Source organism: Mastacembelus armatus, chromosome 9 (assembly GCF_900324485.2).
Source record: "Mastacembelus armatus chromosome 9, fMasArm1.2, whole genome shotgun sequence".
NCBI classification, from domain to species: Eukaryota; Metazoa; Chordata; class Actinopteri; order Synbranchiformes; family Mastacembelidae; genus Mastacembelus; species Mastacembelus armatus.
Genome location: NC_046641.1, coordinates 6,001,934 through 6,026,433, shown reverse-complemented (window position 1 = coordinate 6,026,433; position 24,500 = coordinate 6,001,934). Strand labels below are relative to the sequence as shown.

General features: G+C 40.3%; 1 protein-coding gene across 1 annotated transcript; it reads left to right on the top strand.

Annotated features, from left to right (window-relative positions):
• The first annotated feature begins 3,097 nt into the window (after positions 1 to 3,097).
• Positions 3,098 to 23,899, top strand: htr7c (5-hydroxytryptamine (serotonin) receptor 7c). The gene is made up of 2 exons (XM_026321918.1): positions 3,098 to 3,814; positions 22,997 to 23,899. The coding sequence occupies exons 1-2, from the start codon at positions 3,348 to 3,350 to the stop codon at positions 23,733 to 23,735; spliced, it is 1,206 nt and encodes a 401-aa protein (XP_026177703.1). The 5' UTR covers positions 3,098 to 3,347; the 3' UTR covers positions 23,736 to 23,899.
• The last annotated feature ends 601 nt before the right edge of the window (positions 23,900 to 24,500 follow it).

Here is a 24,500-nt window from a genome sequence, read left to right as displayed (position 1 = left end):
CTCAGATTTGTTCCAGAGCATCATGTGTGGCTCACAATGCCAAATCAAAATGCATGTTGTTGCAGTCAGTGGTTGAAATCGTGACATGAGCGTCCTGCCCGAAATTTATGTTGAGTTCATTCAGTTTGAATTACTCTAATTACATCATTAGTTAAACGATTTCTGTGGTCATTAGAATATTATGAAGGCATATAAATGCATGTATGTTTTATGTTATGTTTTTATGCTGTTTATGCAAATGCATTACACTAACTATATCTGAACAGCAATGATATCTATCCTCCCTGGATGGAAGCACCCAGTGCCAGCAGAGTTTTTTAGACATATTGTGACCTAGTAAATTACATAGTGTAAGTTGTCAAAGCAAATCCTATATAACTACATAGAGTAAAATCTGGGTTAGGAAAAGAAAAGCTAAGAAACATTTATTGATATGAAACCTAAAGGCCTCTTGCTGCTATGACTATGACTTTGCAAATAGGGATTTAGCTTTCATTTGTCTGCATGAATATGTATTAACAAATGTTCTTGATAATGTACTTTAGGGAGACCTTTTTCTCTGTTGCATTGCAATGTGTACTTTATGTCTTTTTACTTTCTAAGACATAACCAAAAAATCTTTCACTTATTCACTGTGAATGGGCTTTGTTGACTTGTTTACTTAAGCTCACACTTTCTAACAAGCATTTCCACTTCAAAGATGCAGAGCTTGATTAACTGTGACTATGACAGAAATGCTTCTGACCAATTAGCTGTGACCATTTAATGTTTTGATTTTAAAGTTGTAGTTAAATTGTGAGTCCAAGTAAACAAAGGTTGATAAATATATATGTAGAAGTGATGTGTTAGTGAGGTAAGGGGTTTAAGATATGAGCAACTACATGGTTTCTATGGGTAGCTAGTACATTAGCTTGTTTATAGTAAGTACAATCCAACTCATTTAAGTTACATAAGTTATATTAGTAAAACTTAAATTCATACTTCTAAGAATATCCTTTTTATAGTATTGTTTGCCTGCCAAGTGACCATCCCTTTGAGTTTGGCACTAAATCACACACAAACCCTCACTGTGTTGTTAATGGCTGGATGCTTCTGAAACAAATGTGATTTTCTATTCTGCTTCTCACTTACATTTTGCTGTCATAATGAAATTACCTGCTTGTTGCCCAGCTCCTGCTCCATGCCTGATTGTGTCACTTTATTAAGGTCATGTTCGCAAATCCTCAATTTGCTGCCGAGAAAACAAGATAAACAATGTTTATCTCCCACCATGGCCTGTGAAGAGGGACAATCGTCACCTGCCTGCCTTCAGCTGTAATTTACATTTAAAGAACAGACATCAGGCTTCAGCTGACCAACTGATGGTGTTATGCCAATTTGTGTCACAGACAGGCAGACCCCAAGTCGACATGGTCAATAGCCCTTCCTGTCATGTCTAATACAGCATGTTTATAAGGCCTGAAGGTTTTCTTTTGGCACTACGTTCCGGCATGATCTGATTGACATATTGTTTTAATTACAGGTCAGAATGTAAAACCCAATAGCAGCATGCATTATTCCTGTGAATAGACATGTTTGTTTAATGGTTTGGTTTCATTACTGTCCAATTAGGAGGGATCGAGGTCTTTTGAGTAAATGTCACATGGACTCACACAGGGCTTGTTTAGTGGACAGAGTCTTAGTAACCTGACATCCAAACAGGCCACTGGGGATTAAAGCAGCAAGAGGGATAAAAACAAGTTTTGCATTTTGAAGTTATTTCCTGTGATTGGTTCAAATTATACTTTCACTTCTGACTAACCACACCACAATTTGGTTTGCTCCCATATTTGTCAATGAATGAAATGAACACCATGGACGTAAACTCAAACTCATGGGTGGGACCGAGTGCTCATGCAGGGAAAATGAAGAGTGCAGTTTATCTGCAGGTTATGTGGACTTTGCTGTTAGCGGTTGCATTGGTTTTCATCTATGAATTTAGCTTCTGTGTAGGGGAAATGGGGCATGCTTAGTGGCTCGTTGTCTCATGTCTGTCTGATTGGTTACTTTCACAAAGATGAAACAGCTGTTAATAATTTGCAGCAGTATGAGTTCTTTTTTCATGCTCATAACCATATCCTCATCCTCCCAAAGCTGATGTAAGCCATACCTGTTTAACCCCTCTCATTACGAGACCCTCAGATGTTGATGAAACACCGACATGCTAGCAGGTCTTTTTGCATAAGCCTACAGAGCTCGTCTCAGAGGCTTTCCACTCTGGCAATCTGACCCATCCCACACATCTGTAACATCCCTAGTGTAAATGGGCAAATTTCCCAGACAGCAGAAAGCCTAGGAGAAACTTCCAGTGGTCGCTGACATTAATCTGATGCGACAATCATTACTGGCCTGTCTGTCAGACTGAGTAGTAGGTAATGGTGAGTAAAAGGCTAAGACTCTGTTGGCTTGCATCTGGGGTGGGGGTTGAGGTTGGTGAGCAGCTATGACAAGGCAAAGGGGGATTGTGGGAAACAGCACAGGCCCCTTCAGAGCCAGAGGGGACAAACACACCACAGCTGTTGCTGTCTGGACGATGATGCTAGGAGCCAAAGTCCTGGGAAAATCTTCCATATGTGCTCTCTGTTTCCCAGCATGGTCAGTGGTGCTGGATTCTGTCTGCTTAAATTTGAGAAACCAAGACAACCAAGAAAAACATCAGCACATAACTAGTTACCTTTACAATATAACTATTGAACAAGTGATTTTTTTTTCTTTTGCTTATTGCTTGACATTCAGAGTAGGACATGTGATGTGTGATATTGTGTGGCAATTTGACTCACAGCCAGACATAAAACAGACAACCTTTACAGTCTGTAAATAGAACTACCAACAAGACCTGCACACAAGAAACCTCTTTGCCAAAATGCACAAATATTCACAAAACCATTTGCAGCTTTGTAGCTTTTTGAATTCCCTTTGAAGCATTTGCTGTGTCTTTTAAGTCCCAGTTCAGTTCGGAGGCTGTCTGTGCGTCCTAAGCGATGCGTCACATGGATAGGTGCGGTTTGCACAGAGTAATTCACCAAGAAAGAAGCACTTCTGAAGCAGCTAGATTTAGACTCTGTAACTTTTTATTACATAAGTTTTGGGGAAGTCATTTTTCTCTCTAGGTATGGATCACGCGCAGCACTTCACTAGACGGATCATTCATAAATAGTGGTTTGCGGCTCTGATGCGGTGCAGCTGCATCCCCAGTCTAAAACCGCTGGCCAGGACTCGGGAGCAGGTTACACATACCTAAATATGCGCTTAACTGGAGTGCTGAGGCGAGGCATCCCTTGCAACCCTAGCAGGATAACGTTGTCGTGATGTTCAATACTTCGGGAATTGAGCTCAATTTTAACAAGAAAGAGGATGTTTCTGAAGTTATCAATGGCACTCTGCAGCTTCTGTACAACGTCCTCGTCACCATCAGTCCCACAACAATGTGGAACGAGTCGTGCGGGGAGCAGCTGTTGGATTTCGGGCGTCCGGAGAAAATCATTATCGGGGTAATGTTGGCGATCATCACGGCTGTCACCGTGATGGGAAACACGCTGGTGGTGATCGCTGTGTGCGTGGTGAAGAAACTAAGACAACCTTCAAACTACCTTCTGGTCTCCTTGGCAGTGGCGGACCTCTCAGTGGCCATAGTTGTGATGCCGTTTGTAATAGTGACAGACCTCACCGGGGGCAAGTGGCTCTTTGGGGAGGTGTTCTGCAACATCTTCATCGGCATGGATGTAATGTGCTGCACTGCCTCCATCATGACCCTGTGTGTGATCAGCGTGGACAGGTAAGTTTTCAAAGTTAGCAGCTGGAGTGGAGCTGTGATTGTGTTAGCCCGTACTGAAAGCAATCATTTTACCCGCACCATTTACGCATGCAGTGCGGACTATTGCATTAAAAGGGCCCTGTATAAACTGCCCCACACCATGTGTACACAGACCTGAAGCCAGTGGCAAAAGTAATCATTTGAAATTTGAATCATTTTGTCGTTTTTACTCCAGATGTTGGCATAAATGACTAATCCAGATCAACCGTTTCTCTGGTTGAAACCACTGATCCAGAAAATTAATACGCAGACTGTGATTAATTTATAGCACGCTTAACTAATTAATTCGCTTTACCGGACCATCGGAATTGTTTCCTGTAATTACGCTTTTAGGATCAGCACCAATCGACCTTAGAGCTGTTGTGACTTTGATACATGATTTACCGCTCTCTGTTTACGGCACATGGATCGGACATACTCTTTATTATAACGAAACCTTAACAATTAAAATGAAAGCAAACACCACTGGAATTAACTTGAAGTCAGTGCAATAGGGAACGTTCACTTCAGAGAAAACTAAAACTACAAATACCATTTTTTTTCTGGCTCTATACATAAATAAATAATACCAGGTTTACCCCCTTGTGTTTTGCATCAACACATTGTTGCAAAATTAATCATTAAAGTGCGTTTCCAAAGTCCACAGTCAGCTGCTTTAAATTCTACATTGATAACTGGGAAAGAAAAGCCTGAACCCGTATCCCCACCCATCAAAGTCCACACATCTCAGCTATAGTACAGACCTTTTTGCGTCACTGGTCACCATGCCAGAGCTGAAATGATAGCTTGGGACAAATCAGATGTCTCCACTGCTCTTACTGCAATCCACAATGAAATAAGTCAAGTGATGGGTGACACTGTTTTAGATCAGTAATCATAAGGAGGACAGACTCTTGTAGGGTTGATGATGTCATAATCAGACAGTACCTCAATGCACTGCAGCCAGAATTATGCCTGTTTTGTGTGAAGTACTGAGAATGAGAGACTTCAGTACGCCCGAGGAGTGGATGATATTATGGGAAGAACAGGGTCACAGATACTGTGATACAGAGTGATTTCCAGTCAGCTGAGGTGAAGCTCAAAGTATGTATCAATGTGTTTTGTGCTGGTAAAAAAAGCTTAGTTAATTAGAGGCAGATGAGCACTGACAGAAGTCACAAATATCAGTGAAGATGGACAGTGTGTGATTTACTGTATACTGTATATATTACTGTATATTTTACTGTGTATTTCATCATAAACTGGTCACATCAGTCAATCTGGATTGGTTACACACTCTTCTGTATTACACTCCAGACTTCAGTATTTGTTGTGACCCTGGTGGACATGATGGACGTCACCTAAATGTAATCAAACTAACCAAGTCAATATGTGAAGATCAGGCAAACCAACACTATTACGTTTCACACCCACTGTCTGTGATTAAAGATTTCTCATGGTATATGCTCAGAAAGAACAAAGTGACCCAAGTATGTCTGCACAGAGTGGATTAATGAATGTGTTACTGTGAAATCAGTGTACACACCTACCATATCATCCCACCTCCAAGTTATTTGAGCATTTTGGAGCAGTGACCATGTTCTTCACATGTTCCTGATATGGCCCAAAAAAGCAGTTTTTCCATAGGGAGGATTAAATGTAAAAAAGTAAACGCATTTTTCTAAGCCTCACAAACCAAATTGACTCTTTATTATTCAAATGAAGATCCTTTGGCCCCACGGCCATTAGACTTTTAACATTAACTGTTGATATTGTATATAGTGAAATTTCTGTGTAAAGTAAATATAAGAGCTGCTGGACAATTTGAATCTGAATGAATGAATAAAGTATCTATCTATCTATCTATCTATCTATCTATCTATCTATCTATCTATCTATCTATCTATCTATCTATCTATCTATCTATCTATCTATCTATCTATCTATCTATCTATCTATCTTGATCCACTGGGTCCTATATAATTTGGGAAGTCTAGAGGAGGGGAGCTATTTTTATTTTTTCCTATTCACGTGTGTGGGGAGTCAACAGGTAGTCAGTCAGCTCAGTGACGTGATGCATCCCAAAAACACAGAAGCATTCAGAAAATCCAAACAACTTTTATGGCCAGAATCCTGAGGGATGAAGATTTTTTTGGAGTATGCACCACTAAGCAACAGAGGCATGAACTGGGCACAATTTTTTAACAGTCAGTTGCGTAGCCTGTTTGCGCCAATTTCAGTGGAAAGAGACTAAACAATGCAGAGTATGTTTGGCATATAATTCACAATGGGAGTCAGAGAGATAATTAATTAGACTGGGGAGTGCCAATTAGACACATGATTAACTGTAATTAGGGCGCGCTTGCTGTCATCTGTGATTCCCAAGGACATGTATTGTATAATGTATCTGAATAGTAGAGAGTGCTGCAAATGAGTCTCAGGATTGAACAGGTGTGCATTTAGGGGTTATATAGTTCCTGAAGACCAGGTGCTCCACAGCAGAGGTGGATGGTGAGTGTCTCTCAGAGCCACTTTTGGCCTACAGATAGATGCTGCACTGTATATGCCAAATGCCAGTCTGATCCATGCAGTATAGAGGATTGGTCCCTTGTGTATGAGGCAATGAATTTATGATCTGACAGGAATCATAAGGGCAGACTTCTGTTGTCCTGGTGCAATCCCTGATGTTCACCATTCACTTTAACTTTAATGAGTAATCAACAGAGGGTTAAACCGCATGGGGTGTCCAAATTTTTCTGCGGGAAATATTTGCTGTGGGCCCCCAAAACATAAATATCAATCATAGTTTCTAACTATACTCTTTCACACAGGGCCTGTATACGTTACATGATAGGGTGTCAAGAGATAATAATGGAATAATTCAGTGATGTAGTATTATATTCTATAAAACTGGATCCCCTGCTTGGTAAATGTCTATGTCTTTCAAGTTCCACATTTTGGAAATTTCTCTCTACATGCAAAATTTTCTCCTTTGATAATGCAGGACATGTCTAACAGCTGTTGTCATTTTCATTTAGCTAAGGTTATAATTAAATGGGGCATAATCATAAAGAAAACAACAACCAAAATACCAAATACCATGCACACACTAGCTGCAGACCAAATGTGGTGTGGAAGAATTTGCGCGTGCAGTGTTTATAGACTTTTCGAGCAGTCTGTGTAAACAAGTGACATTTTTTGTTGGCAAAGAAATGTGTGATTCTTTTCTCAGTAAACAATGTGTGAAAGTTATATCCTGGTTAAGGTACTTGAAGCAGTTTTGATCTCACATCAGCATATACTCTAGATTGAGAAAGTGAATGCTATTTGCAACTTATTTTTAAAGGTGAGTAACATGAATAACATTCTCTGTCATATTTTATATAACTTTGTGTTACAGTATCGATGCATATGATTACATAGTACATTTTTGGGAAATTGTTAAGGGATACAATTATCAGATAGGAACATTGTTTGTTTTACCTCATCCATAACATTCAACACCTAGCAAATCCAAGTACTTTGTCACATTGATGCAAAAATCATATAACAATCCTATATTGCCACTAAAAACAACACTATATCATTTTTGTGCTTAAACCTTTTATTATTTATTATGAATTTTATTATGAATCTAATTTAGGTGGGAAATTACCATTTAACTTTTTGAATAATGTTTCACTTAAAAAGAGAATATTCTTACTTCAAAATCTGAAAGTCAATCTAATTGAGTCTTTCTCTCTGCAATATGCTTGAAAAACAATCCACTCTAGCAATAATTTCCCTTATGAAAGTTAATTTAATAATCATTCTGTAAGCTGTTGGCAGACCAGAAGAAAAGGTTACCTGTCCTGTAGCCTCGGTCACAAGAAAATAACAGCCGAATGGTATTCAGTGCTATTGATTTTGTACTTTATGTGCAAATGTCGATTTACAGCTTTGAATGCTGTGCTTATGGACGAGTACCCATTCATTACCTCCAGCCGTTTTAAAGTGGGGATTCAACACTGCAGCCTGAACATGACACACCATAGTATTCATTGACTCAGTCTGAGCAGAAGAGTCCAGACGGAGTGGTGTGACGTGAATAAAAGAGAAATTGTATATCTAAGGCCTCTAGTCTAAACTTATGCCGGTCTATTCTTTCACAAGACATCCCAGCATGCACCTCCAGCACAGGCTTAGCTACTTTTTGTGCCTTTCCCTTAAAAAGTTAGTATCTCATTTGGCTAAAGTCAGTTTTACCTTCACTGAGAGTAATATGTTGTTTGTTCAATAATTCAGAAGTCAAATATGAATGATTTATTCACAACAGTGGAAGTGGAGGGTAGTCCATTTCTCTAGTTCCTCAGACATCTAAGAAAAGACAGTGCTAAAGGAATGAGGGAGCTTGGCATAGCACACGCTAGTTAAATTTGTAAATCAAATACAGCTTAACTATCCTTATAACTTAAGTTACTTACTATGATTTAGGCTTAACTCAGTGGAAAATGCATGGAATGTAGGTCAAAAAAAAAAAATCACATAACTCCAGTTAAGTAAACTTTTGCACCAAGGTTCAGACTGCAACATAGAAACAGACAAAACAGGAAAATACAGTGCATGTCTGATCACACTTGCAATGCTCTGCAGGGGAGCTGAGGAAGGAAATCATTCAATCTCTAGGATTATCCACAGCCTATACGTTCTTTCTGCCAAAGAGCTGAGGTCACACACAGTTCCTACATTGACTTGTTCTCCACATCTGATTATATTTTTGTAAGGTCAGCACCTAAGTTTTTCTCAGGGGAAACAGTGCCTGCTTAGTGCAGCTGGGGCACATCCACCCACTGCAGCAGACATAGATAACTTGATCTAGCTGATGCATCCTCAGATAATGCGATGTGACGCCTAAGCTCCACTCTCTCAGGCACTATTCACGTGCCACCTGTCGGCCACCTCACCAAACTGTGGAGGATTTGGCATCTCGTGCTAGGCCAGCGCTCTATGATCAAGACAGTCCTGCTTGTGAAGGAATTTTAAATCAGGACAGAAAGTGTGTTTCGGTACTAAATAGGATGTTACGCTGAATTTTTAAATCCTGTGATCACAACCAGTTTATGGACAGCGCTGCATTTTAGAGGTTTTAGAAAACACAAGTGACAGATCTAATGTTGCAAGCCACTACAGCTGTTTCATTTTAGAAAGACAAACCACTCTTATCTTTACAGGGGAAACGATATTTAAATTTAAAATCCATCACTGTCAATCTCCTGTAAACAAGCACTTCTTCTAGAGCTGAAACTGTTTCTATATTTCAGGGCACCTTTGAATAAAATGTTGGGAGGAAGCATTTGGCATCTTAATCATTTATAAGTGCTGCTTTTACTATCAACCACAGCTCTAGACACAAATTGACTAGATCATGGGATCAGATCAGTACGTGTTGTGTGGGAATGGACCCAAAAGGGGCCGTGATGATCGAGAACAGAAAATCAGAGGGATGGGGAAAAGCAAAACTGAAGGCAGCAGCTTGTTGTTTTTCTCTTTACCCTGTGGTTGTTCTTTTATCATAATAGTGGTATGAAGAGTCATGAGGTCATGGTGACTCACTAGAGATTTGGACCAGTGTACTGTAGCTTACATAGTGAAAGCAAACAGAGTCTTGGTTCAGTAGAAAAATGAACATATTTAGCTTTGTCTTATTCAATCTGTGGCAGCTACTGACAGTCCCACATGAGTCTATCATGATACGCTGCATTCATGCCATATGGAACCTACTATATTTAGAGTTTCAACTTTCGAGCTTTTTGTTACAGTTATATGAGACGAAGCACCGCAGTGGGTTAAAAAAAAAAAAGCTTGTGCTCTGTCTACCTGGTGACCTGTGAAATGAAAGAGGAAAAGGGAAGAAAAGCACCATGTTTATGCAGCCAAGTGTTTAATACCAGGAATCTCATTATTTTAATAGATATGCATAATTTGAGCCATTTCAAAGTATAAGAAAAACACTTCTGAATGGCTGACAAAAGCTCAAACTGTAACATAGTGTTAATGTGGAAAAGGATGTTCATAGAGGACATGGCCAGTATTGTTGAAGTGCATAAATGCTCAATTTCATGACCAAATTTTTACCATTTTCTACTTCTCACAAGACATATCTTGTTTAACCAGCAACATGCTTGATTCTACTAGCGCACAGGAAACAGATGTAGTGATGTGTCTCTCTTCCCCTCTAGAAGTCTCTTCGACCAAACCACTATGTACACTTTGCATTATCTTTGTTATCATGTAGCCCATTTTCCTGTTGTGCCTTTACTTCAACTTTGTCCTTCCTCTTCTGTCTAATTTCTAATGGTAATTTCTAAAGTGTAATCAGTGAAGGGAAGAAATGCAACTTTAATCTGAATGGGAGCTGATAAGCCAAAAAGAAGCGGTAGAAGAATAAGAGCATACACCCACGATAGCGACTCTGTGAGGCTGTACTTAGAACAGGAGTTTGACCTAAATGCTAAAGTCAGCATGTTAAAATGCTCACACTGACAAAATAATGCTGGTGTTTGCCAGGTATAATGTTTGCCATCTTCACCAACACTGAACAACACTGGTATCCCCAGAGTCACCGCAATAGCATGACTAATGACAAGCATACACCATGTGGTTTTTGAATTGCTATGGACTTCAGCCATATTAAATGTCCCATTCCAAAGCATTGTTTTTTATTATGACCAGTGCCCCTCATAACTCTGTGGAGAGCTTTGGGTGGACACTCCAGGATGAGGGTACTCCAATGTGAGGTCAAGGGTTAAGGGGGGAAACTGAGCCTAAGCTTAATGCAGAGACGATGACCTTTACCCTTTGCAGGGGCCTGGTTAGAATTTATGGTACAGAAAGACAGTATAATATTTGAAAGTGCCTACATGTGTTTCAACAGCATCAAGCTGTTTATTTTGTTGCCTTTGTTGCAAGACACTTAAATCAGATTTGCATATGGAACCAATCAGTGAGCTCTCGGATCAGATCAGCTCTGAATCATATTTTAATAGCAGCCGTGGTATTGAAGGATCAAAGACTGAAATGAAAATATCCAGCCATGATTGAAAATTGGGTTATGAAGGAGGTTGTTTGGGGCTGAACTGTGGATGGTCTGAATAATTTGCATGTCTCCTCCCGGTTGGGTAAAAACCACCTGACCCCAATTTGACATTGTTGTTTCACTTCCTTCAAATGAAGTTCTAAAATAAACATGTACTTGATGATAACTGTTACGAAACATTAATTCCTGAAAAGCTGGGGATACCCATCTTCTATTAGTATTGGTATGTTGCACTTTCCTGTGTAATGTGACATGCAGAATGGAGGATTATTAACCACACCACAGATAGATATTTTTTTTTTCTATTCCCAGCTTGTCACCTTATTTACTCAGCAATCTCCCAGGACAGAAAGCAGAAAAGGGCAAAGTGCTGAGTGACTTTAGTGTGGCATAAATCATGCTTTGTGTTTGGCATAATAAAGGTGGGGTCCATTATTCATCAAGATTGAACAAAGGGACAACCAGCATTTACCAAGTGGTGAGATAATGGGTTTCCTGTTGATGGAACCGAGGAACCGCAAACACACACGCACGCATGCACGCACACACAAACACCATGCTGTGGTTTGCAGATAATATGTTTTAAACATTTAGCATATAGCTGCTCCTGCAGAGTAACTATGCAACTCAAGTTTTGGCATTTGGCTCATCCATGCACATGAAAGTCATTTTTATACGGTCCATTAAAAAGAGCCATTACAAATGATCTTCGAAACAAATAAAAGGAGCTAAATTTTTTAAAAACCAGTACATTCACGTGTATTTATTAGAGTGAGCATAAACTCTCTGTGTCTGCTTGCACATACAGTGTTATGCTTCTGAAGGCAACAGCGTTTAAAAGTAATCCTTTTAGATATGCAGACATTAGACAAATTGCCCTGTACTTACTCTCAGTGGCAGTGTCACTATAAATACATGTTCACCGCTGTGCATTGCTCTACTGTAGTTGTCATTTAATTCTGAACTTAATATCTAAGAGCATAGTATGATGGATATGTTCAGTGTCACTTTGTAGCAGAATGTTTCCTCTGATTCAGGTCAGGTAGATGTTGAGACGTTAGTGATTTAACCCCCAGCACTGAGCTGGGTTTGTTTTCCAGCTGTGAAATAGAAAATTGAGTTATGGTATCCCCATCACTGCCAAACTGCCCTTGAGCAAGACACTGAACTGCAGAAAAGACTACTAACTAGGTCATTGCACTGTACGCAGCCCAGTACTTTTCGAAATGCCTGTGTCTGTGTATGTGATACAAAGGGAATAGGACGTAACTGTAGTCATAAGAAACATCAAATATAATTCAGAGCGTTAACATTGTGAAAACAGCTGTTCATTCTTGACAAAAACAGTTTCATCACATGATCCATGAGTGGCTGTTGTCGAGCCTTTAGTCACAGTTGAAGATCTCAGAAAAATGGAAATCTGAAATACATTCCCATCAGCCTCATCTGCATGTTGTGTTTAGTGGTAATGATCAAATGTTAGCACGTCAACACACTGGACTGACTCTAAATGCACTGAACTCAAACTGTTAAAAATATTATAGAAATTAAGACTTAAGAATTTTACCACTGGACTCCTTCGCCAGAGAGAGACCCGGTCGATGTAAGCCGGCTTAAATCAGGCTCTGACTAAAGACTAACCAGAAACTCAATGTTCCTCTGTTATTTTGCTTTTCTCTCTGTTGTGGGTTGAAATTTGCCTGTTTGGCTTTGTGCTAGATGGGTGAAGTAGTATACCAAATACAATACAACACAATAGTGTAACTGTTGAAGATTTATACACCTTCGTTCCTTTTGTGCATATAAATCTCACTGCGCTGTTATCATCACGACTCGATTGACTGTTTCTCACCCATCATTATTTGTACTTCTACAGCAACACAACAGTGACCTCTATTTCACCAGATCTGCATATATCATTACCCTGTCACAGCTGTGTTTGCTTCCCTACAATAGTATTTTCTTTATGTGATGAATGTTGGAAGCCTCATACTGTACATTTAAATCTGTTTTGCCAGTAGAAATAGGGTGAATAAGAGAAAATTATTTTCTCCTTTTTGGTGCACATAGGCGAGACAAATAGCAGTAGAATTGTTCTTGTAATGAATATTCCTGTCATCAGTCATAGCTTTGTCTGGCTAATGCACAGTGCTCAGACAGGAACACAGATTTCACCTCCATATCTGAGGCTCTGATGTATGTCATCTGTTGCAAAATCAAATTACATTCAATTTAATATCTTCTATCTGCTGAAAAACAGAAAATTAGTCTTGCTGACGTGAGCTGTTAAGCTGTTATCATGCCTTTTGCCCGAATTATTATTTCTGGCATAGCTGAACATAAAGTCTTTTTTTGCACTCTCATTTGCTTTATCTAAAAGTTTCTTTATGAAGCACTAATTAATTGATTGATATTTATATCGCATGTTTTCCATGAAGTTACACACCCAACATCTGGATGTGAATTAAAGACTGTAGATACAATTAAATCACAAATGTCTGTTTGTTAAGAGTATTTACAGAGATATCTATCTAATCTACATCTAGAGTCTACATTATGTTAAGAATTAGTACATAGCTGTCTTTTGCTTGGTTGAGATTATTTACACATAATCCAGGTGAACACCTTCAGGTATCTATTTTTTTTAATGATGGTATATTTCTTTGTCAAGACAAGGTTATTTTCTATTGCACCTCCCAACAACAAGGCAATTCAGGAAACCCATGTCATACTGAATCTGCCTTTTGAAAAGATGTTCAAAAGATTACATTTAACCATTACAGACTACTATATATTTTTGGTTTTCTGGTGATACTGGTGAGCTCTTTGGGCTCCTGGAATCAATTCCTTGAATGTCAGTCTTTTAAGGAAGATTTAGGTAAAAATACATTGCAATTAGGAAGAGTGACAACTCAGGAATGAAAAATAATGACATACTGAAAAATGAATATATTTTTGGAGTGTAGATTTAATTGTAGTAGAGCTACTTTAAAATGAATTGCACAGGTTTGATTTGTTTTTTTTTTCTTTTTCTTTTGTCTGTTTTTGGGTGAGAAACATCTTTCGGTCTTGAATTGTGATGTATCAGAACTACACTCAGTGTACTTAATTTTCTGTATGTGTACAAGATGAATTCTGCTCCACACTGGGAGAAAAAATCTGGGAGCATCTTTTAAAATAATACATAAATCAGTAGCATTACCTTATTCTTAGCTAAAGTTTTTATTTACAGAAAAAGTCTATGATATTTTCATGCTGCAAAAACAAAAGGTCAGTAGGAGAACAGGAGGTGGACAGGATGAGTCCTCTACTGCTGCCTTTATGTTACATGTTAGTGTCTACTGGCTCAAGAACAAGTTGGATCCAGCTCCTCCTCACTGTCTTTTTCCATTTGCAGCGTCAGAAAGTGATGACCTATAATGGGCTCTGCAGCCACTTCAGCTATACTAACTGCTGGCTAGATGCCAAACTGGAAGAAAGTGAGTCGGTTCAAAAGAGGAGCTGCGTGTGGTATCCCTGGTAACTAAAATTATTAAACATTTTTTCTAAAAGGTCAGAATCAAAATGGGAAGAAGCAGAGAATTAGATTCCTCCCCCACATGTGAGACTTCCTCTAAGCCTATAGTTTTTGAGGTGTCCTTAGAGGGAGTGAATGCACTCTGTGATAGAACCGAAAGAAAGGCGTCAAAGATGGAGGGGCTTCTCACACTCGCTCTCTCACGTCATCATGACATATTTATTTACCTTCCCCTAATAGACTTTAGCTATTGTGTAACAATACAGAGAGATTTAGCACACTTGTCAATATTACAGTGAGTGTTATGGGATCTCACTAAAGACTTTGCAGATTTGGGGCTGTTAGTGGTGGTTTGCTCTCCACAGTAGAAAATGTACATTTTAGTGTAATATATCTATATTACGTGGGGCAGGGGTGTATGTGTACAAATCTGATTTTCTTGGGAGAGAGAAAACTCTGTGGAGGCTTTGTAGCTACATCACAAATCTGTTCACCATGGTTACCACCATAATGGAAGTCCATTAAAGAATTGACAGGGAGAAGAAAATGGCTAAATGCATAACAAACAGGGGAAAAAAATCCATTCAGACAGTAAAAGCAATTGGTGTGACAAGGTAAATTGATGTACTAATGTAGACTCCAGTGACACAGAAAACTTCTATTTGTTAGCTCATCTCATCCCTGCTGAAAACATCTGGCCCAGATTCAGAAAAACAGTGCAACACCACCTCAAAGAACAGAGAGTTTTTGTTGACTGACGAGCTTCCTAACAGTGCTGGTCAAAAAAGTAAAACCTCTTTGTTCTTACGCATATGTAAATTTTTGGTTAACCTCATTATGTTGCTTACATAACAGTTATTTATAGGTCAGGCACTGAAAATGAAGGTTGTGACCAATTTGCATCTGCTCCAGAATATTAACAAGGAACAGTGAGACATAAATTATGACCTGTTGTTCTGCAAATTTCTAAAGGAGGCCAAAACCGCAACTAACAGCAGTCTGATGGTTCAACCAGGAGCAACCAAATAGAGACTAAGAGATAGTTGACATTCATTCTACCGAATGAATTGTCAAAAACACAGATAACATCTGAGACAATTTAAGTAAATAATTTAGGCAGTAACTCTCAAAGGTGAATAAGGTCTTGAATGTTTGTGTGCTGGGGAGTTCTCAACCCTTTTTTCACTTTCATGTTAAGAGCAACCTGCTTACAGCATTGTTAAAGTTTTAATGGTTATGTTTAGGCACTTGCAGCTCTTACTGTTCGTTCACAATCTTAGTCTTTGTTTAGAAGTCTGCACTGACTAGAAACAGAATACACCAGATCCATCCATCCATTATCTACTGCTTAAACTTCCAGGGCTGTGGGGGTTGGAGTCAATCCCAGTTGAATCTGGGTAAAGGGCAGGGTACACCCTGGACAGATCACCAGTCTGTCACAGCGCTGACACAGAAACAGACAAACACTATGGGCAATTTAGAGTCACCAGTTCACCTAACGTCAAACTGCAAGTCTTTGGACTGTGGGAGAAAGTTGGAGTAAACCTACGCAAACAACAAGAGAATATGCAAACTCCACAAGGAAAGACCCCAGCTTCAAATGGGATTCAAACCTGGAACCTTCCTGCTGTGAAGCAATTGTGCTAGCCACTGCACTGCCAATGCCAAAATCTTTTATTGCCTAAGCCTAACCACAAATGAGGACCATGAAGCCAAAGTCAAGTCTCTGGACTCAAAGTCCTGTACTTTGCTCACCTGTCATTCATGTGATGATGAGCTTGATGATTCTGGTTCTGACTTCATTTGTTCAGTGCACCACTAGAATCCATCTGGTTATTGTATGAATCGAGCAAAATATATCACTGTTGTCAAATGTAGGCTGGTTTGACCAGTATGCCATGAAACACAGATCAGGTCATACTGTACATGTAAGTTTGAAATACATTAAGAATCAAGAGAACTGAGAGAAGACTTCAGGAGGTGCCATTATCAGACTGCAGAGGGTGAAATGCCAATAAAGGTCAGGGCCAGGTGACCTCAGGTGATCGGGGCCACTGACTGCTGTGCTGAAGCATTTAGAAACAGCAGTAAAAGAGTAAGAAAGTAAAATATACCTTCACCCTAATATGCTGCAATAAAGGAACAGCTGAAGAGAAAATGTCCTTCCTTTTATAATATTATATATTCACCATTTTGTTTCAAGTGCAGTGGTTGCATTTTTGTACTGTGTTCTAAGTATGTGTAATATTGTGCGTATTTCACAAAACTTCATGAGATGTTCCTGCATTTCTTCTTTGCTTAGCCGAGAGTACAATGCTATTTCTCCATTTGTGTTGTTTTTGCATTCAGTAGATGGGGGATGCTTATACTGTAAGGGGGTCAATATATGGACCAGGGGTTGATGTTTTCAGATGGTCTCACAGTCACTGAACCCCCCCCCCCCAATACATGTGCTCCTGCCCCTGCTCAGCTCTGGTGCGTAGAGCCTATAGGGTGTTTGCTTTGTTTTCCAAGGACATCCAGCTCTGACGGGGATGGACACGCTAACTGCTGGAGGTGGGATCTATTTATCACTGTGACACTAATAACTGCCCATCATCTCTACTGCTGTGAGAGCCAGTAAACCACTGATAAGGACAGGTGGTGTGTGTGCTACGAAGGCCATAAAATATCCAAACTACCACTTTATAACAATTACGAGGAAGTGAAACAGACATTCATAAAGGTATCAGGGCTTAAAATCAGAGGAGTGGTTGCACCATGTTAAGCTTTTCTGTGCACACAATAATTCTATAAAACTCTATTTAAAAAGAAAAGCTTAGAAATGCAACATAATTAGCAGCATTAAACAAAGCATGATGTAGATAAAGAGTAGTCAGGGATAAAAATCTGTGGGGGATTAAAAGCCTTCACAGCTTGTCACAGGTCCTGAATCATGCTAATGATCATGATCATTTTTGTGTAAGACATGTCTGTGCTTTATTCAGAGGACTCAAATTTTGTCATGCTGCCTGCCCAAGGGAAGTCACTGTTCATGGTCTTTATACTATAATACACCATCCATCCATCCATCCATTATCTATACCCTCTTATTCCTAACCAGAGTCACAGGGATCTGCTGGAGCCTATCCCAGCTCTCTTTGGGTGAAAGGCAGGGGTCCACCCTGGACAGGTCACCAGTCCATCACAGGGCCACATAGAGACAAACAACCTCACACACTCACACTCACTCCTATGGGCAATTTAGAGTCACCAATCAACCTGACATACATGTTTTTGGACTGTGGGAGGAAACCAGAGTACCTGGAGAAAACCCACACAAGCACAGGGAGAACATGAAGACTCCACACAGAAAGGCCCCTGACGGGTTGTGAACCGTTGCTGTGAGGCAACAGTGCTAAACACTAAGTCACCGTGCTGGCCTATAATACACCAATCACAAATATCTTTTGTTTCGTACAATCAATCTTGTGTGTGGAAGAATAAATACATTTCATCTTGCATTGTCAATTCTGTGTTTATAGTAGTGATGTATGTGTTAATTTGTGCTGCAAAGCTATTTGTTTCCCTGTACTATACCATTGCTTTCTCCTGTTTGTGTTGTTACAGATTCTGAATCCATAACACTGTGAAGGTTCAACAAAGTTGTCCCAGAGCACATACAAAAAGAACTTTTGATTGATTTCAAGATATGCCTTGGAAAGTCAATCAGTAATTTGTCTTCTTCTTCTAAATGGAGGAATAGTATGAAAAGGGAAGAAGGACAGTCACTACATTATTATAAATTTGATCTTGTAACTGCTACTAAATTAAAACTGGACTTACTGAGTGGAAAACACAGCTCTGTAAGACTGTTTTTAGTATTCAGCTCCAATCAGTCCTGTGCCTGATACCAGCATGCTGACATGCCCTGTGAAGACGTTAACAGACTAACAGTGGGTACCATCTTTGTTTAGTGTGTTAGTATGGTAGCATTTGATAATTAATACTCAAGGCAAAGCACAGTTGAGGTTGATGTGAATTTCAGTAGTTTGCAGATAAAGTAAAACTTTGCCTTCCTGGGGGAGTTATGAAAAGTGATCACCCAAGCAATGAAGTTTCCAAGGACTTGAATAGCTGCATTAAAATTCATGGCAATCCATCCAAGAGTTGAGATATTTCAGTGCTGGACTGACGGACCAAGTGACATTACAGTAGAAGCATAGGATGAGCGCTTTCATTTAACCAGTACTAAAGAGGAATGAAATATATTTCTACGCCTTACTTACAGCAGCTCATATAGTGTTATGTCTGCCTGTCATCACAATGCTAAAGCAATTAAAATGTAATTAAAGAATAATTAAGCAAATATCATCTATCATAGCTAAATATTACTATGTCTCCACCACACCATATTATTCAAAAGTTTGTCAGCACAGATATGCATAGTGCTCGTTTGCAAGAGAGCATATACAATCTTGACCATACCCAAGCATCTTTGATTACATGTAGGCTAAAATAAGCATCAAGAATTATTCAAATCAGTCTGACCTAAGCTGGCAGTCCCTCAGATTTGTCTGAGGGAAGAAGTATATCTGTCTAGGGATGACTCAGTTCAGCTTATGTAAGAGTCTAAATGAGATGAAAAGAACTACTGCAGCTATTTTACTCACTCCAACCTTAACCTGAGCATAAGTCAGAGAACAAACAGAACCTGACCTAAAGAGGTGCATGCTGAATTGAACTAAAAAGAGTACGGCTGGAGTCTGTGTAAATCGATAGGGAACAGATGGGCGCACTCCCATCTGGAAATTACAACTCTGTTCATGTTGTGCAGTGTGCTCTGTGAGAGAAGCAGCTAAATTTCTGTCCTACAGAGGTTCCGCAAGTAAAATAGGAGAGCTGATGTTTTTCTGGAGGACAGAGGTTGTTGTGTGATGTTGGAGAAATCCCAGAACCCTTGCTAGACAGATTTGGTGCTCTACAGTCTGTGGGGGCTCAGAATAATACTCTGTGATAATACTTTTGTGGATCTACACACAGTTTTGGTTTTCTTTTCATTCATTTTTAACCTAAAGACTCACCTTACATGGCTTTAAGGTCAGCTCTGCTTGTAAACTCAATTATTACAACATCGTAGACCAAAATAATCAATCAGGAGCCAAACATTTTTTTTATAGATTTGCAGATTTCTGATTTTCCCCCATCAACAGGATTCTGCACTCACCACAGATTAAACAAAGAAGTGGGTGTTTTCAGATTTTAGTGTTTAACAAAGCTTTCATTCACTTTAAGTAAAACAAACCAAGCATGAAAGCACATGAATACACACATTAATACACATCACTGACTGCTGGATACAAAGCAGCCAGGCTGCATGAAGAGACCGTTTGTCGAACAAAAATGGTTTCATTTCTGGCGACATCATGGATCTCTATGCCCACTTCACTCACACGTATAGACTGCAGCAGAAAAAAGATACTGTCCCTAAACTGGGCAACAATTTACTGTTTCACAGGCTAATTTTGGATTGACCTCAAGTGAAATGACATAAGAATAATAAATCCCTCTGTGGTGAGATATATGAGGAATAATTCTCAAGAGGAAACTTCTGTGGGGAAAAAAAAAGGAATTTAAAAGACTTCCTGTTATGTTATGTTCTAAATTTACAACTCTGCCACCCAAACCTAGTGTAACTTAGTAAATATTTCACTGTGTTTCCCCTCTCAGACATAAAATGTTTGAGAAACGCTCCTGGAGATGACTGGTTTCTGTTGCACACCGGGGCCGGTTACAGTGTTTCAGTGCAGAAAATGGTATACTTTAGCTGGTAGCCTTAGTGGAAGTAATGGAATTCTTCATTCGCTTGGACACACTGTTTGTCAGTGGCTGCTCCCCGAGGGCTGCTGTAGATGTGGATTTGCCCCAAATCTTGCAGAGATAAGAAGAAACCCTCTTAAATACCCATGTGTGTTTCTATTGCAACACATACTGTTTTATGGGAGGTGTTTATACTATAATTCCTCTGAGGTGTGAAGTATCCCATGCGGTTTTAAATATGTTACACATTTTGTATACTACGCTGCAGTTTCAGCAGTGTGTTTATGCATTTCACTGTAATTAGTTACATGCTGACTCTGCAGTTCTCATCTCTGCAGATCTTATTGGTGTTGGCTGAACATTTACAACAGAATTTCTCTAAATTTACCTGAATTTCTCTTTGGGGATTAATAGTTTATCTCATCTGATCATCATCTCAATTACTGTAAAAAAGTCATTGTTTGATAATTTGACAATACAGAATGTCAATGCCAAGTTTTGATAACTTCACAGATTATATTATTATGGTATATTGTGAATGTGAATATTGGTACATGTATGTGTAGTGCTGTCATTGTTGCTTGTGTATGCCCATCTAACCTTCATTTTGTAATGTTTCTTATTATATACCTTTCATTTTTGCTGTATCCTGTTATTGCCTCCCTGTGGTCAGTAAAGTCTGATCTCCTCGTGTCAACAAGGCGAGATCTCAGAAATGTTCGAAACAGCTCATCCTGCTAAGGCACATGCAAGACGTTGTGTAATAACCTGTTAAAGTGCGAGCTATCCTTGCAGTTGTTTGTCTCTAAAAGGATGGCAAGAGGATTTTGTAACCACTGTGAGAATGAGTCTGAAAACAACCCTGCCATCTAAACGGCTGAAGATGACTCATAGGTTCATAGGCTGCTGTTACCCCCCCCCCCCCCCACAGACACACAAATATCCCCCCAAATAGGCACCACAACCACCTTCCTCATTACTGAAGAATACATTCAGAGAGGAGTGCTGCATTACTGGGTATCCATTATGTATTCCTAAGAATTCCCACAGCATGGATTGTACCCATCTCAGCATCTGCCTTGTATCTGTTAGACATTGCTGGTCTTTATGTGTTCAGTCCCCCCCGTGACGCTTAATTACACTGTAAGTGAGAGTTGTACGCTAGGCTGAGGTATGGTCGGAGGGACTGGGGGTTAAATAAACAGTGAATGCTGTGTAATATGCACCGAGCTCTAACCTGAGCTAAGAGAACATGAAGGAGGTGCACATGTTGAGTTTTAATAGGAACCACAAAGGTTTTAACTTATGAAATGAGATTTCTCAGGAATGATTATTTATCTTAACTGTAACTTACAGCAATGCAACACACACTTGTGGGTTTATTTTAGACTGAATTGAAGCACGTGTTTTTGGCTTTCTTCCCATCCTTCTGGCTCATGATCTTCTTCAACACCCATCCACAGGAGTTGCCATGGGCAACAACATAATGACACCTGTCTCACGTAAATGATGGACGTTTCACTTGTTGTCATGGTAGCACTGGCAAATTCTCATATGAGTTGCATGTCCTGTGGTCACGTGCCGTAGCTGCCAGTGGAATTACACATGTGATCCTAACACGAGCTGAAGAGAAGTGACTGTGCAGCTTTTTAAGCTGATTAAAAGCATCAGATCTGTGTCAGATGTGTGTGTGCGTGTGTGTGTGTGGGGTGGGAGCATAACTGAGCATTTCTAGCTGCAGTCCTACTGTAGCACTACTGCACTTTCCAGGTGATTCTGATATAAATCAATACCACTTGCAGCATGTGTTGTCAGTTGTTAATAAACTATTGTTAGGTGTCACCAGTGTCTTAAAAAGTACTGGATAGGAGTAAATTCAGAGTAATTTTGGAATTGGTGGGTTTAATAAACACCTATCTCCAGTCTGAATGTGACGCAACATTAAGTCCAATCCTGTCACACTAAACTGTGCTGTAGGAGCAAATGTATAGAGGTAAAATAAGATTTTCAAGCCAAATCTGATGCACAGAAAATTCAGCCCAATATAATAAGTCGCTGATAGAGTGAAGAATCCCAGTCCAGGCTGACTGAGCTGAATTTGATTTCCACACTGGTGATAGCATCACTGGTGCATGATGAGGTGAACTGGCCACTGCTCCCTAAAGCTTTTTATCTTGTGATTAACAATAGTCAGAAACCAGAATAACAGCCTGAAGTCTCAAACATACAGCTTTCATCAGTGACGCATTTGATGTTGATGAAGGCTGCGGGCTGAGATGTACACACAGATCTATCATTTGTGAAAATAGTTTTTTTTCCCCAGTTTTGTACAAATTCTAGCCTTTCACTCTTTGCTTTATCCTTATTTTTCTGACACCTCCAGCTGCTATTTGAAACCACTGAGCTGCCTGTTTGATTGATAGCTCCCTCTTTAACTGCTAAGCTCCTCCAAAGCCAAAGAAAGGCAGCTAATGGCCCTCCAGGCAGTGACGGAGCTTATGACCTCCCACTGAAATGTCTGTCTTTGAAATGTGTGGACATGTAGACCTATGTCACTGCAATTTCATCTTAATGAAACAGGCAGCAGATTTTTGTGCTTCAGCAGAATGTCTGGGTGCATTATATGTGACGGGTGAGCATCCATCTTTGTTTTTGAGATGATAAAGGACTGGGCAGGGTCTTCCAGGCTTTTGGAGGAAAACACAAGTAGTGTGATGTTGAAAAGCTGCCTGGGAGTCAGTACTGATACTTCCTTTGTCTGGTTTCTGCGCAGGTATCTGGGGATCACTAGGCCTCTCACCTACCCAGCCCGGCAAAATGGTCAGCTGATGGCGAAGATGATCCTGGGAGTGTGGCTGGTTTCAGCGTCCATCACCCTGCCACCTTTCTGCGGCTGGGCCAAAAATGTCCACACAGCCGGCGTGTGCCTCATTAGCCAAGATTTTGGCTACACCATCTACTCCACAGCCGTAGCCTTTTATATCCCTATGCTGGTCATGCTGGTCATGTACTACAAGATCTTCAAGGCGGCTCGCAAGAGCGGCGCCAAGCACCGCTTCACCGACCTTTCTCGACGCGACCGCCTTGAAACAGTGGCCAATGAGGCGCTGCGCATGCAGGGCCTGAAGCCGCCCGGCGTGGCGGAGGACTGTGCCGCCTTGTCGCGTCTGCTGAGCCGTGAGCGCAAAAACATCTCCATCTTCAAGCGGGAGCAGAAAGCAGCTACAACTCTCGGGGTGATCGTGGGGGTGTTCGCCGTGTGCTGGCTGCCGTTCTTCATCCTGTCCACCGCCAGGCCATTTATCTGTGGGGTGGAGTGCAGCTGTGTGCCCATCTGGCTGGAGCGCACGCTGCTGTGGTTAGGCTACGCCAACTCTCTCATGAACCCCTTCATTTACGCCTTCTTCAACCGAGACCTGCGCTCCACTTATCGTGACCTTCTCCGCTGTCGGTACCGCAACATCAACCGCCGACTGTCTGCCGTGGGCGTGCATGAGGCTCTCAAGGTGTAAAGCAGCTTACTTCAGCAGCGTGTGTTGACTCTGGGTAGAGTGGGGTATGGTGGCCCTTTGCCTGTAGGCCTGGGGTTTAAAGGGCGACAGGTACACAGTAAGCCTGTAGATACGACACAGACTGACAGAGTGGGAGTCACTGTTGGCTCCTCCGCAAAGGTAGAGACAGCACCATCACTGAAGCACACGCGCGTGCACGTGCGTGTGTGTGTGTGTGTGTGTGATTCAAGTCCTTCTATTTTAGGAAAGAAAATCATGGAGCCTGCCTGTTGGCCTTTTGTGCACAACCACAATTTGGTCGTGGCTGTTGATTGATGGTGGGATAATGTAGTGACACGTAAACACTGTCAATCATCCCCTTGTATAGTAACAAAGTCAATGTTTGATAAAGAGAAACATGATTTTTGGTTCATTTCCAGCAGGTGAACACATTTGAGTTGTGTTGTGCTTTATGCCAGTATAATTATGAATTATTGAGACTAGAGTTTGGTCCTCTCACTAACAGGAGCACCTTACATGTTTGACCAATGTTTCAAGTGCGGCGATGCCAAAGGAAAAGAGGTGAGTGGTGTAAAAATGCAACATGAGGGAACCATTTTCCATTGATGAAATCTCAGCATTATTGGCTATAAAAGAAACTGAAATAGTTTAGTGTCTGCATGAAACCCATGTGTCTTACCACTGGCATACCACTGTATACATAAATCTTCTGAATACTGAATGACAATTTGGCAGAAGTGTTTTTATGTTTCACCCAAACACTTT

Coding starts and splice junctions, on each gene's coding strand:
- htr7c (XM_026321918.1), top strand. CDS start 3,348: ATGTTCAATACTTCGGGAATTGAGCTCAATTTTAACAAGAAAGAGGAT. Junction 3,815..22,996: donor TGTGTGATCAGCGTGGACAG/GTAAGTTTTCAA, acceptor GTTTCTGCGCAG/GTATCTGGGGATCACTAGGC.